At 46.7% G+C, this 14,460-nt stretch overlaps 2 protein-coding genes across 6 annotated transcripts; one reads left to right on the top strand and one right to left on the bottom strand.

Moving 5' to 3' along the window:
* Window positions 1-762: 762 nt before the first annotated feature.
* prelid1a (PRELI domain containing 1a) lies at window positions 763-10,004 on the top strand. Of its 5 annotated transcripts, XM_056439211.1 has the most exons (7): window positions 764-1,171; window positions 1,293-2,756; window positions 4,105-4,254; window positions 4,346-4,571; window positions 4,643-4,756; window positions 8,762-8,840; window positions 9,017-10,004. In XM_056439211.1, the coding sequence occupies exons 3-7, from the start codon at window positions 4,163-4,165 to the stop codon at window positions 9,175-9,177; spliced, it is 672 nt and encodes a 223-aa protein (XP_056295186.1). In that variant the 5' UTR covers window positions 764-1,171; window positions 1,293-2,756; window positions 4,105-4,162; the 3' UTR covers window positions 9,178-10,004. The 5 variants fall into 5 exon arrangements, with proteins under 5 accessions (XP_056295190.1, XP_056295187.1, XP_056295186.1 ...); XM_056439215.1 differs by having other exon boundaries at window positions 763-2,756; window positions 9,056-10,004; XM_056439212.1 differs by having other exon boundaries at window positions 763-2,756; window positions 4,135-4,254.
* A 142-nt stretch (window positions 10,005-10,146) lies between these two features.
* Window positions 10,147-13,217, bottom strand: mxd3 (MAX dimerization protein 3). The gene is made up of 6 exons (XM_056439216.1): window positions 13,148-13,217; window positions 12,473-12,572; window positions 12,349-12,378; window positions 12,103-12,217; window positions 11,875-12,040; window positions 10,147-11,566 (listed from the first exon to the last, which is right to left on the bottom strand). Exons 1-6 carry the CDS (start codon window positions 13,215-13,217, stop codon window positions 11,445-11,447), a joined length of 603 nt encoding a protein of 200 aa, XP_056295191.1. The 3' UTR covers window positions 10,147-11,444.
* Window positions 13,218-14,460: the final 1,243 nt, after the last annotated feature.

The raw sequence follows: 14,460 nt of genomic DNA on the forward strand, positions 1-14,460 counted from the left end.
AGGTGGAGGACAGGACAGGTGGAGGACAGGTGGAGGACAGGTGGAGGGCGTTACAGGAGGTGCTGGTCTGATGGAGTGGTTCTTTCAGAGAAAAGATTGTAAAGTGAGGAGAAAGAGAAGAAAGAGGAGGAGGAGGAGGAGGAGGAGGAGCTTCATGCTTTACATCTGAACCTTCACTCGGCTCCTTCACTCGGCTCCTTCACTCAGCTCAGCATCCTGAGGAGTCGAGTGCTGCCACAGGTACCAGGTACCTGTATGGCGGCCATCTTGTCTTTGTCTCTGCTCATGAAGTCCTCCTCCTGCTGCCGGAGACGCTCTATATATTTGTATATATATATATCTATATATATTTGTATATATATATATATTTGCATATATATATATTTATATATATTTGTATATATATATATTTGTATATATATAGATCTATATTTGTATCTATATATATATATATCTATATATATTTGTATATATATAGATCTATATATATATATATATATTTGTATATATATATATCTATATATATTTGTATATATATATATACTAATTTGGTTTAAATCCTATTTATCAGATCGATCTCAGTTTGTATTTGTAAACGATGACGCCTCGATAACCACCAACGTTAATCACGGAGTTCCACAAGGTTCTGTGCTTGGACCAATTTTATTTACCTTATACATGCTTCCTTTGGGCAATATTATCAGGAAACACTCCATAAACTTTCATTGTTATGCAGATGATACTCAACTATATTTATCGATAAAACCAGAGGAGAGCAACCAACTCGGTAAAATTCAAGCATGTCTTAAAGACATAAAAACATGGATGACCTGCAACTTCTTGATGTTAAACTCAGACAAAACCGAAGTAATTTTAATCGGCCCTGAGCACCTCAGAGATCAATTATCTGGTGATGTGGATTCTGTAGAGGCATTGCTCTAGCATCCAACACCACTGTAAAGAATCTTGGCGTTATCTTTGATCGGGACTTGTCCTTTAACTCCCACGTAAAGCAAATCTCAAGGACTGCATTCTTTCATCTACGTAATATTTCAAAAATCAGGCACATCTTGTCTCAAAAAGATGCAGAAAAATTGGTTCACGCGTTCGTTACTTCGAGACTGGATTACTGCAACTCCTTATTATCAGGCTGCTCTAATAAATCTCTTAGGTCAACTTCTTATTATCAGGCTGCTCTATAAGTCTCTTAAGTCAACTCCTTATTATCAGGCTGCTCTATAAGTCTCTTAGGTCAACTCCTTATTATCAGGCTGCTCTAATAAATCTCTTAGGTCCCTCCAGTTGATCCAGAATGCTGCAGCTCGTGTTCTCACTAAACTAAGAAAAGAGATCACATCACTCCTGCACTAGCTGCTCTGCACTGGCTCCCAGTAAAATCAAGAATCACTTTTAAAATTCTTCTCTTAACCTACAAAGCCTTGATTGGTGATGCTCCATCATATCTTAAGGAGCTTGTAGTACCATATTGCCCCACTAGAGAGCTACGCTCACTAAATGCGGGACTACTTGTAGTTCCTAGAGTCTTAAAAAGTAGAATGGGAGCCAGAGCCTTTAGTTATCAAGCTCCTCTTCTATGGAACCAGCTTCACCTTCAGTCCGGGAGGCAGACACAGTCACCTCGTTTAAGAGTAGACTTAAGACCTTCCTCTTTGACAGAGCTTATAGTTAGGGCTGAATCAGGTTCACCTGGTCCAGCCCCTTGATATGCTGCTATAGGCTTATAGCTGCCGGGGGACGTTTAGGATGCACTGAGTACCTATCTCCTCTTTTTTCTCTCCTTAGGGATGAATGTTCATCTCTCAATCACACGTTACTAACTCTGCTTTCTCTCCGGAGTCCTTTTGACTTCACGTCTCATGGGGTCATCGGACCCTATGAGACGGCATAGATCCTATCTGCTGATGGAGCATCGAGGTCTGGGTCGTGGAATTCCTGCTCCTGACTACGCCACTATCCTGTTGAGACTCCGCCCACTGTTGAGACTCCGCCCACTCCTCCTCCCCACCGCCATCTGCCTGATGGATCGTGGAGGTCTCCATCGTGGAATATGCCAACTATGAACTATTCATACACTCTGTCACATTCATTGAATGTATTTTAACTCTAAATCTGTCCCTCTGGTCACATGACATCTATTGCATCTGTCCATCCTGGAGAGGGATCCTCCTCTGTTGCTCTCCTGAAGGTTTCTTCCCTTTTTTACCCCTGAAGGGTTATTTGGGAGTTTTTCCTGGTCCGATGTGAGGTTTTGGGGCAGGGATGTCTATGTGTACAGATTGTAAAGCACTCCCAGACAAATTTGTAATTTGTGAAATTGGGCTATACAAATAAACTGAATTGAATTGAATATATTTGTATATATCTATATATATTTGTATATATATTTGTATATATCCACATGTGTGTGTGTGGGGGGGCGTAGTCAGACTTCCTGTCATGCAGCAGAGACACAGAGACCCAGTGAAGCTGCAGAGGAACTTCATCCTTTGAGGGGAATCTGAGCTCCTCCTTCAGAACCTTCATGTCAAGGAGGAACCGGAAGCCTTTATCGTCACCTTTATTGCACCGTCGGCTGCTGCCGTCTAGTGGTCACGCTGCGTTTAGCCCCGCCCACCGGACGTGTCGTCACGTGACTTTCCCCTTTCATCCCAGTCACGTTTGACGTGTCGGTGGCTGCGAGCTTCCCCCGGACCGGAGCCCAACATGCGGCTCACCTGAGCGCTGCCGCCGGACAGGTGAGCGCCTCGGCCGCTGCGCGTGAGCCCGGCAGCCCGACAGCGGGCCTCTTGAACGCGGGAGTCAGAGATGTGCGCGCGCCGCGGCGCCATTCATTCACGAGGCTGCTTTGCTCGACGAGCTAACGATGCTAACGATGGAGCTCTCGGGAGTGCGGACGTGACCAACGTGACGAGTCGAGTTCACCGGGCTGTGGAGCCCGTAGTCCGGGTCCACGGCCCGTAGTCCGGGTGGAGCCCGGTCTCCGGGTCCAGGCCGAGTCCTCGCCGCCTGTGTGACTAGCAGCTGTCATGGAGCCTTCACGGCCTCCGTCATTTTAACGTTTATTTAATGTCAGTTAACGAACACAGATGCACACTAATACATACTGTCACCATGTTTAACATGTTTAAACCATGTTTTAACCATGTTTAACATGTTTTAACGCTGCTTGTTCACACGTTTGAGTTCAGAAACTCTTCCTGAACTGCCATCTGCTGTAAACCCTGGACCTGTGCGTTGGCCTTCCGCTTGTCCTGCTTACAGCCTGTTGGTGCTGTGTCTCCTCAGGGTGCTGATCAGGGTGCTGTGTCTCCTCAGGGTGCTGATCAGGGTGCTGATCAGGGTGCTGTGTCTCAGGGTTGCTGTGTCTCCTCAGGGTGCTGATCAGGGTGCTGTGTGTCCTCAGGGTGCTGATCAGGGTGCTGTGTCTCCTCAGGGTGCTGATCAGGGTGCTGTGTCTCAGGGTGCTGTGTCTCAGGGTGCTGTGTCTCCTCAGGGTGCTGATCAGGGTGCTGTGTCTCCTCAGGGTGCTGATCAGGGTGCTGTGTCTCCTCAGGGTGCTGATCAGGGTGCTGTGTCTCCTCAGGGTGCTGATCAGGGTGCTGTGTCTCCTCAGGGTGCTGATCAGGGTGCTGATCAGGGTGCTGTGTCTCAGGGTTGCTGTGTCTCCTCAGGGTGCTGATCAGGGTGCTGTGTCTCCTCAGGGTGCTGATCAGGGTGCTGTGTCTCCTCAGGGTGCTGATCAGGGTGCTGTGTCTCCTCAGGGTGCTGATCAGGGTGCTGTGTCTCAGGGTGCTGTGTCTCCTCAGGGTGCTGATCAGGGTGCTGTGTCTCCTCAGGGTGCTGATCAGGGTGCTGTGTCTCAGGGTGCTGTGTCTCCTCAGGGTGCTGATCAGGGTGCTGTGTCTCCTCAGGGTGCTGATCAGGGTGCTGTGTCTCCTCAGGGTGCTGATCAGGGTGCTGTGTCTCAGGGTTGCTGTGTCTCCTCAGGGTGCTGTGTCTCCTCAGGGTGCTGTGTCTCCTCAGGGTGCTGATCAGGGTGCTGTGTCTCCTCAGGGTGCTGATCAGGGTGCTGTGTCTCCTCAGGGTGCTGATCAGGGTGCTGTGTCTCCTCAGGGTGCTGCGACAGTAAACTCAGGGGACGATGGTGAAGTATTACTGCTGCGCAGGTTTGCTCAAAAGCACCTGGGACCAAGTGTGTATCGCCTTCTGGCAGCGGTACCCCAACCCCTACAGGTGAGAGCAGCTTCACCTGGATCATCCTGGTCCTCTCCCTCAGAAACTGATCCTCTCTCAGTATTGATCCAGTATTGATCCTCTCCCTCAGTAACCATGTCCTGACCGAGGACATCATCTTCAGAGAGGTCACACCGACCCACTGCCTGAAGTCCAGGCGCCTGCTGACCAAGACGAGCCGCGGGCCTCGCTGGATGGAGCGCTACCTGCCGAAGCACATGGCCAGCTCGGCCTACATCATCGAGGACTCCATCGTGGACCCCCAGAAGAGGACCATGACCACGCTCACCTGGAACATCAGCCACACTCGCCTCATGGTAGCCCCCCGGCCGACTCGCCGAACCACCGCGACCTGGAGCTCTCCTCTCTAACGCCCCTCTCTGTGCAGTCCGTGGAGGAGCGCTGCGAGTACCGGGTCGACCCGGACGACGGCGGCTGGACGGAGATCCGGAGAGAAGCCTGGATCTCCACCAACGTCTACGGGCTCTCCAGAGCGGTGCAGGTGGGCGAGGAGCGCCGCACGTCTCCCTCTAATTAGTAACTTAACACACGAGTTATTAACTTAATACACGAGTTATTAACTTAACACACGAGTTATTAACTTAACACACGAGTTATTAACTTAACACACGAGTTATTAACTTAATACACGAGTTATTAACTTAACACACGAGTTATTAACTTAATACACGAGTTATTAACTTAACACACGAGTTATTAACTTAATACACAAGTTATTAACTTAATACACGAGTTATTAACTTAATACACGAGTTATTAACTTAACACACGAGTTATTAACTTAACACACGAGTTATTAACTTAATACACGAGTTATTAACTTAACACACGAGTTATTAACTTAATACACGAGTTATTAACTTAATACACGAGTTATTAACTTAATACACGAGTTATTAACTTAATACACGAGTTATTAACTTAACACACGAGTTATTAACTTAATACACGAGTTATTAACTTAACACACGAGTTATTAACTTAATACACGAGTTATTAACTTAATACACGAGTTATTAACTTAATACACGTGTTATTAACTTAATACACGAGTTATTAACTTAACACACGAGTTATTAACTTAATACACGAGTTATTAACTTAACAAACGAGTTATTAACTTAACACACGAGTTATTAACTTAACACACGAGTTATTAACTTAACACACGAGTTATTAACTTAACACACGAGTTATTAACTTAACACACGAGTTGTTAACTTAACACGAGTTGTTAACTTAATACACGAGTTGTTAACTTAATACACGAGTTGTTAACTTAATACGCGAGTTATTAACTTAACACGAGTTGTTAACTTAACACACGAGTTATGAACTTAAAGCAACACTATGTAACTTTTCACTTTTGGTGCCCCCTTCAGGTTTTTAGGTATTTAGGTATCGATTTCAGTGTCGTAAATACCCAGTGACGATAGATGCATCCTCGCATACACTTGTATTGAGTTGGGATCATGTGTTGTCCTGTATTATAATATTATTATTATTATTTGTACGTGTCACGGGTTATAAAAGGTGACGAGGGGGAGATGACGCAAGTTTTTGTTGTTTGGAGCGCGCTGACCGACGGCGGACTCAGAACGGCAGCAACCGGCGACTTTCTATTTTGGATTCATACCAACGGGCGGGATCACTAATAGAAGACTGCGCAGGAACACTGAACGGGCCCAGCACCGACCGGACGAGGGTGAAGGAGCGCGGGGATTGAACGCGGCGCCTCGCCACGTCTCTGCCTGGTCGATCAGCTGTTTGCCTGCTTTCGGGGCGGGGGGGGGGGTTGACACCACAAAAAGCTACATAAAAAAGCTCCCCTTATACTGTAGCTGCGAGCTTGGAGTGGCACTATATGACATTGCGTAATGACTGCCAGAAAGCAGGTCGAGTACATCCGCCGGATGTACCGGGCGGCTCCAGAATCTTACATAGCGGAGTTATTTTCCCACAGACCCCCAATGGCAACAGCAGAGCCGCAAATCGTCATATTAAAAGTCATTGTAGCGGCACCATTTTTTTCAAGCTGTTATTTTAAGGTCCAAAAGTTACATAGTGTTGCTTTAATACACAAGTTTTTATGTGGTGAGGTTTAGTATTACATGTGGTGAGGTTTAGTATTACATGTGGAGAGGTTTAGTATTACATGTGGAGAGGTTTAGTACTACATGTGGAGAGGTTTAGTACTACATGTGGAGAGGTTTAGTATTACATGTGGAGAGGTTTAGTATTACATGTGGAGAGGTTTAGTACTACATGTGGAGAGGTTTAGTATTACATGTGGAGAGGTTTAGTATTACATGTGGAGAGGTTTAGTACTACATGTGGAGAGGTTTAGTATTACATGTGGAGAGGTTTAGTATTACATGTGGAGAGGTTTAGTATTACATGTGGAGAGGTTTAGTACTACATGTGGAGAGGTTTAGTATTACATGTGGAGAGGTTTAGTATTACATGTGGAGAGGTTTAGTACTACATGTGGAGAGGTTTAGTACTACATGTGGAGAGGTTTAGTACTACATGTGGAGAGGTTTAGTATTACATGTGGAGAGGTTTAGTACTACATGTGGAGAGGTTTAGTATTACATGTGGAGAGGTTTAGTACTACATGTGGAGAGGTTTAGTATTACATGTGGAGAGGTTTAGTATTACATGTGGAGAGGTTTAGTACTACATGTGGAGAGGTTTAGTACTACATGTGGAGAGGTTTAGTACTACATGTGGAGAGGTTTAGTACTACATGTGGAGAGGTTTAGTATTACATGTGGAGAGGTTTAGTACTACATGTGGAGAGGTTTAGTATTACATGTGGAGAGGTTTAGTATTACATGTGGAGAGGTTTAGTATTACATGTGGAGAGGTTTAGTACTACATGTGGAGAGGTTTAGTATTACATGTGGAGAGGTTTAGTACTACATGTGGAGAGGTTTAGTATTACATGTGGAGAGGTTTAGTATTACATGTGGAGAGGTTTAGTACTACATGTGGAGAGGTTTAGTACTACATGTGGAGAGGTTTAGTATTACATGTGGAGAGGTTTAGTACTACATGTGGAGAGGTTTAGTATTACATGTGGAGAGGTTTAGTACTACATGTGGAGAGGTTTAGTATTACATGTGGAGAGGTTTAGTATTACATGTGGAGAGGTTTAGTACTACATGTGGAGAGGTTTAGTATTACATGTGGAGAGGTTTAGTATTACATGTGGAGAGGTTTAGTACTACATGTGGAGAGGTTTAGTATTACATGTGGAGAGGTTTAGTATTACATGTGGAGAGGTTTAGTATTACATGTGGAGAGGTTTAGTACTACATGTGGAGAGGTTTAGTATTACATGTGGAGAGGTTTAGTATTACATGTGGAGAGGTTTAGTACTACATGTGGAGAGGTTTAGTATTACATGTGGAGAGGTTTAGTATTACATGTGGAGAGGTTTAGTATTACATGTGGAGAGGTTTAGTACTACATGTGGAGAGGTTTAGTATTACATGTGGAGAGGTTTAGTATTACATGTGGAGAGGTTTAGTATTACATGTGGAGAGGTTTAGTACTACATGTGGTGAGGTTTAGTACTACATGTGGAGAGGTTTAGTATTACATGTGGAGAGGTTTAGTATTACATGTGGAGAGGTTTAGTACTACATGTGGAGAGGTTTAGTACTACATGTGGAGAGGTTTAGTATTACATGTGGAGAGGTTTAGTATTACATGTGGAGAGGTTTAGTATTACATGTGAGAGGTTTAGTACTACATGTGGAGAGGTTTAGTATTACATGTGGAGAGGTTTAGTATTACATGTGGAGAGGTTTAGTACTACATGTGGAGAGGTTTAGTATTACATGTGGAGAGGTTTAGTATTACATGTGGAGAGGTTTAGTATTACATGTGGAGAGGTTTAGTATTACATGTGGAGAGGTTTAGTACTACATGTGGAGAGGTTTAGTATTACATGTGGAGAGGTTTAGTATTACATGTGGAGAGGTTTAGTATTACATGTGGTGAGGTTTAGTATTACATGTGGAGAGGTTTAGTATTACATGTGGAGAGGTTTAGTATTACATGTGGTGAGGTTTAGTATTACATGTGGAGAGGTTTAGTTCTACATGTGGAGAGGTTTAGTATTACATGTGGAGAGGTTTAGTATTACATGTGGTGAGGTTTAGTACTACATGTGGAGAGGTTTAGTATTACATGTGGAGAGGTTTAGTACTACATGTGGAGAGGTTTAGTTCTACATGTGGAGAGGTTTAGTATTACATGTGGAGAGATTTAGTACTACATGTGGAGAGGTTTAGTACTACATGTGGAGAGGTTTAGTATTACATGTGGAGAGGTTTAGTATTACATGTGGAGAGGTTTAGTATTACATGTGGAGAGGTTTAGTATTACATGTGGAGAGGTTTAGTATTACATGTGGAGAGGTTTAGTATTACATGTGGTGAGTCTCTGACTTACTGGCCTTGACTTCTCGTTCCAGGAATTCGGTCTCTCGAGGTTCAAGAAGAGTGTGACAAAGACCATGAAGGGCTTTGAGTTCGTGCTCTCCAGAATGCAAGGTGACGCTCCGTGATGATGTCGTCAGTTACTAGTGCTCGACAATAACTGGAGAACAAACCAGAGTTGATGCATCCGCTGTGACGTGGGCAGAGGGAAGTGCACGGTGGCAAATGATTGGCGGGAGGAACTGTTTATGGCTATTAATAACTAATGACAGTCTCTGGATCTACCTCAGTACACAAGTTGATCTCAGGCTCTGCTGTGACGTCTGCAGGGGAAACTCCATCCAGAACGTTAACAGAAGCGGCGACGGATCGAGCCCGAGGGACGGCGCTGGCCGCCAAGGAGAAGGCCAAAGACCTCGCCTCCCAGGCCCAGAAGAAACAATACGTGTGAGGAGCCAAGGAGGTGGGACCCGAGGAGGTGGGACCCGAGGAGGTGGGACTGATGGGTCTCCAGCTCCAGACCTCGGGAGGAGACAACGGACTCCTCTGGCCTCGACCTTCATCCTGAGGAGACAACAGAGTCCTCTATGAGGACCACAGAGTCCTCTATGAGGACCCCAGAGTCCTCTATGAGGATCCTCTGGTGGACCACAAAGACCTGATTGAGGCTACAGATGTTCCTGGATATTATTTCATGAGGCTTCTGATTGATGTACATTTATATATTTAGGCTATTAAACAGAAGTGACATAATTGAGTCAGGAAGTCGTGTACCCACAATATGTTGTTAATAATTATGAGATATTGTTTTATAAGCTCCCAGATTATATTATCTTTCATCTTGTAGTTTAACATTCTAGTGTGAATGTAACTAACAAGTTAATATTCTAAGGTTTACGATTCTGTTTGACTTAGTGATATATATAAAATCTCTTTTACGGTTTACTGCAAATGATAATAACTAGAATCATAATTGTGATAATTTTGTACCAATCTTCCAACAAGCAGAGCCTCTCAGAACCAGGCGTGGAATATGGATCCATGAAGTCCATGTGGCTCTGACCGTCGTTTACTTTGGACTCTGGGCCTTTCATGTCTTTTATCATGTTTTCTATCTCCGGGGCGCTCGGCGTCCTGCGGACCATCGAAGGCTCCGGTGGTTTCTCACCGGCGCTCCTGAAGTGCCTGAGGGCTCCGTGTGATGTCACTGTAGTGATGACGCAATGTGCTCCGAATGCATTGATTACATATCTTGTCAATAAATGAACATTTCCTTTGTCCCGGTCATGTGTGACGTCTCATCAGCAGCTGGAGGGGAACACAGATCCTCAAACGCCAGACGATGATCTGACTTCCTGCTGTTCCTTAAATCATGTTCTTTGTCATTGTTGTGATTCAATAAGTCTGGTAGAATACTTAGAAATGTCATAAATATACAAAATATTTATTCAATAGAAAAGTTTGCACCAGTAGAAAAATGCTACATAATGACTGGCGGAGCGACGGCTGCATTGATACTCAGGCAACGAGGCTTCTTGCATACGGAGGAGATGGAGCGGCTGCAGAGGGACAAGCTGGTCCTGCACATTAATCATGAGGAGCGGGACTCCTTCAGACAACTGGACAACACGGCGTGATGATCCGCCGCCGGTCAACTTCATTGCCAGATGAAAATGTTTCCATGTTTAATGTTCTTCTCGTTCACCGTTTCCATTTTTAAATCAAACAATCTTTTAGAGGCAAGTGCAACGTGGTGTTTGTGCAACAGGAGAGACGGACGCACGTTTAAATAAGAGCGGCGAGGTTCAAGCGCTGCAGAGGAGCTGTCGGCACAGCGAGGGAACCGCGCGGCACGGACACGCCGGCGGAGGAGAATAAGTTAAGAGGAATAAAAAGCTTCAAGATCACAGAGCGGTGGGGCCATGAAGACGAGCGTCACCGGAATAAATGGCTGCGTGGAGACAGTGATGTCACGTCCTCAGAGTGATGTCACTTCCTCAGTGATGTCACGTCCTCAGAGTGATGTCACTTCCTCAGAGTGATGTCACTTCCTCAGTGATGTCACGTCCTCAGAGTGATGTCACTTCCTCAGTGATGTCACGTCCTCAGAGTGATGTCACTTCCTCAGTGATGTCACGTCCATAGTGATGTCACGTCCTCAGAGTGATGTCACGTCCTCACAGTGATGTCACGTCCTCACAGTGATGTCACGTCCTCACAGTGATGTCACTTCCTCAGTGATGTCACGTCCTCACAGTGATGTCACTTCCTCAGTGATGTCACGTCCTCAGAGTGATGTCACTTCCTCAGTGATGTCACGTCCTCACAGTGATGTCACTTCCTCAGTGATGTCACGTCCTCAGAGTGATGTCACTTCCTCAGTGATGTCACGTCCTCAGAGTGATGTCACTTCCTCAGTGATGTCACGTCCTCAGAGTGATGTCACTTCCTCAGTGATGTCACGTCCTCACAGTGATGTCACGTCCTCAGAGTGATGTCACTTCCTCCCGGCCGCTGAGTTCAAACTGCTGCTCAGTGCAGAGGAACTTATTCATAGTTAGCTTGTAGTCTGTTTTAAAAAGAGAATATCAAAAGTTACACCTGTAAGAATAATAATAATAAAGTGTTCAGTTGTACAGTAACATCTCGCTACTTTCGCGCTCGTGTTTTTGGAATGTTTTTCTCCTCTCCCGGCCCACAATGCACCAGTGACTCGAGTCAGGGTTGTGCCTCCAGCTGCCGCAGGCAGGCCTGCTCCATGCTGGAGTAGCAGTGGTCGGCCCCGGGGACGCTCAGCCCGTCGGCGTCCAGGCAGTCGAACACGACGCTCTCCACGTCCTCTGAGGGCGAGAGGCGGGGGGGTCAATACATCGCCCGGAAGACGGAGGAGGAAACACGACTTCTGAGTTGTTCCCAGTTCAAATCACGCTGCTCAGAAAACATCGAAACACAATCGTATAATATCAACTTCCTAAACTCACAAGACTGAGAACTCTATATATACATATGTATATGTGTGTGTGTGATAGGAGACAGGGAGGACTGTTTACAGGTGCTTCTGTAGCTGGGGGTGGTGTGAGTGTGACATGATGACTGTAAACTCGTCCCACTGTGACCTGGAGGCTGGGCCCAGGGGAGGGAGACGCACCTCGGTCCGAGTCCGACCTCTCGGACGACATGGTTGACCCCTGGCTGTCGTTCCTCATCCTCTCGCTGCCTCTCTGCAGCTGCTCCAGGCGGCCCTGCAGCTCCCTCTGCTCCCAGCGCAGACGGCCCTTCAGGTGCTCCGCTCGCCCATCCTGCTCCTGCAGCTTCTGGAGCGGAGAGAGAGAGTCACGTGACCGCCGACCGGACGCTCCCCCGCCCCTCTCAGTACCTTGATGTGGAGCTGAGCCCTCCGCAGCAGGTTGAGGGTGGTGTTCCTCGTGGAGTCCGGGGACAGGGGCACCTGCTTCTTCAGCTGCTCCAGGCAGCGCCTCAGCTGAGCTCTCCTGCAGCACCACAAGCACAACAGAGGACTGAGCACAGGAGGCTCCTCTTCCTCGAACTTTCACCAGTTAGTTTTTTTGAAGTGTCTAAAAAAAATATTATTTCTTGTTTATTTTGACAAAATCTGAATTACCTGTTTTTTTCCAGCTCGTTGTGAACCGACCTGCAGTCACAGAAAGAGAGGGCTCGTTTAGCGGGAGCAACACACGGGGCTCTGCACAGCCACACCCTCGGTGCGCGGTACACCGGGTACTCACTTGTTGCCCCCGGCGGAGGTCTTCCGGCTCTTCTGGCGGCTCCTCTTGTCGGACGGCTCCGGGCGGAGCGGCTGCAGCGACGCGTACCCGTGCTCGGCCTCTGCGGGACACAACGGGCTCAGTGAGGGAGGAGGTGGAAGAGGAGCGATGCTGAATAAAGCATAATTATAAATGGACATGTGTTATTATCACTACGCCGGTGAGTGACCCTGGTGCTGCCCGCGGTCTGGCCCAGCGGCTCCTCTGCAGGGACAATAGCCCCGCAGCCGGCTGTCAGCAGCATCAGCTGGGCGCTGGAGTTTTGGCGCCATCTCACTCCTTTACTCTCACACGAGCCCCGGTAATGAACCGTGACCCGTGTGCAGCGGGAACATCACGGGAGGAAGGGAAGTGCCTCCCGGTGTCTCCCGGTGTCCCGTGCGCCGCCGTAACGATCACTGCCGCTCGGGCTCGTTTTCAAACCGAGCGGATTGGCGCCATGAGCACAAAGATGGGACCGACGCGTCGGCCGCGCGCCGCGGGAACGAGACGGGCACCGCGCGGGGTTACGCACCGAGCACCTGCATCGTGTACCTGGGTGTTGTGTGTGTGTGTAGTCACAACTCCTTCAGTGTGTATTTGTGTTGTTTCGACAAGCAACTTCCCTCCTCTCGGCTGACAGGCAGCAACACTCACCGCGCTCCCTCCTCTCCAGGAACTCCGCCGCCCGAAGAAGAACCTGGATGTTGCGCATGTTTCCCTCCATGACTGTTTGTGAGGTAAAGATAGCCGCGGGTAAACAACAACAACAACAGCAGCCGCGGGTAAGCAGCAGCAGCCCGGGCTCCATGCAGCTCGGATGTGCGCTACATGCTCGAGTCTCAGAGAGTTCCCGGGGACGCTGCGTTCATGGGTCACACGCAAAATCGGACATATAATCTTCGGTCATAATTAGGAACCAGCGGGCACGAAAGTGTTGTCTGATGTTATTAATAAAAAATACCGCTTAAAGTATTAGACTCTTTATTCATTAGTATTAGATGAATTTGAATATCTGTGAAATGAAGAAGTCAGTGAGATATGTATGTCTCATCGTGTATGCGGCACGGGATAGTCGTTATGGGGAATTTACGCTGCGATGTAGAAAATCCTGACAGCATTTGAAGGCATCGAAAGACAACGTCATGATCAAGAGCCATGCCCTCACAGCAGCGTTATGTTGAAACATGTGTGCTTAACAACAGGATTGTTGACAGTGTGCTTGTGCATATTATTAGGGTCCGAGCGACAGACGTAGTCTGTCCGAGAGGACCCTATTGTTATTGTTAAAAAAATTTTTTTTATTATTATTCCGCTTCTTATTTTTCCTCTTTGACCGCATATTGGGGGTATGCATCATATCCCAAAACTCACCAAATTTGGCATGCTTGTCAGGCTTGGTGAAAATAGACGGATGACCCCGACCTCGAAATTCGGCTTTCAAAAATTGCTCTCTAGCGCCACCTGGAAGTTTGACCGGCGACGCCCCTCACCCAATATGTTCAAATGACTAGCTTTTATTTTTCCCAAGTCCACTTGGACCTGCTCTACAAAAAAGCCTCTCAGGACCCTAAGCTCCGCCTACTTAAATTTTCGGCCATATTTTTTTTGGTGAAAAACACATCATAGGCGTTTGCTCCGACATGTGGGGTCCAATTCAAACCAAACCTATTGGAGATAATGATTATGGAAGCTATATCATCTACGATCTATTATCTTTTTTCAAATATATCATTGTGGTAAGGATCTATGGCCCAACGAACATTTTAGGGGCGTGTCCTGTATTGAAATGCTCATAACTTCAAAACTATTGGGGAAAAAAAATAACAGACTTTCAGGATATGTGTAGAATGGAGCCTGGAACATTCACAGCAACTTTTGTGCAATTTGAACCGTAGGGGGCGCTACAATAATTCACCAAAGTTGGCCGTTTTTGGCGTTTTTTGGCGTTTTTCGCTTGATTTGGCCCT

Source organism: Pseudoliparis swirei, chromosome 19, assembly GCF_029220125.1.
Source record: "Pseudoliparis swirei isolate HS2019 ecotype Mariana Trench chromosome 19, NWPU_hadal_v1, whole genome shotgun sequence".
Taxonomy (NCBI): domain Eukaryota; kingdom Metazoa; phylum Chordata; class Actinopteri; order Perciformes; family Liparidae; genus Pseudoliparis; species Pseudoliparis swirei.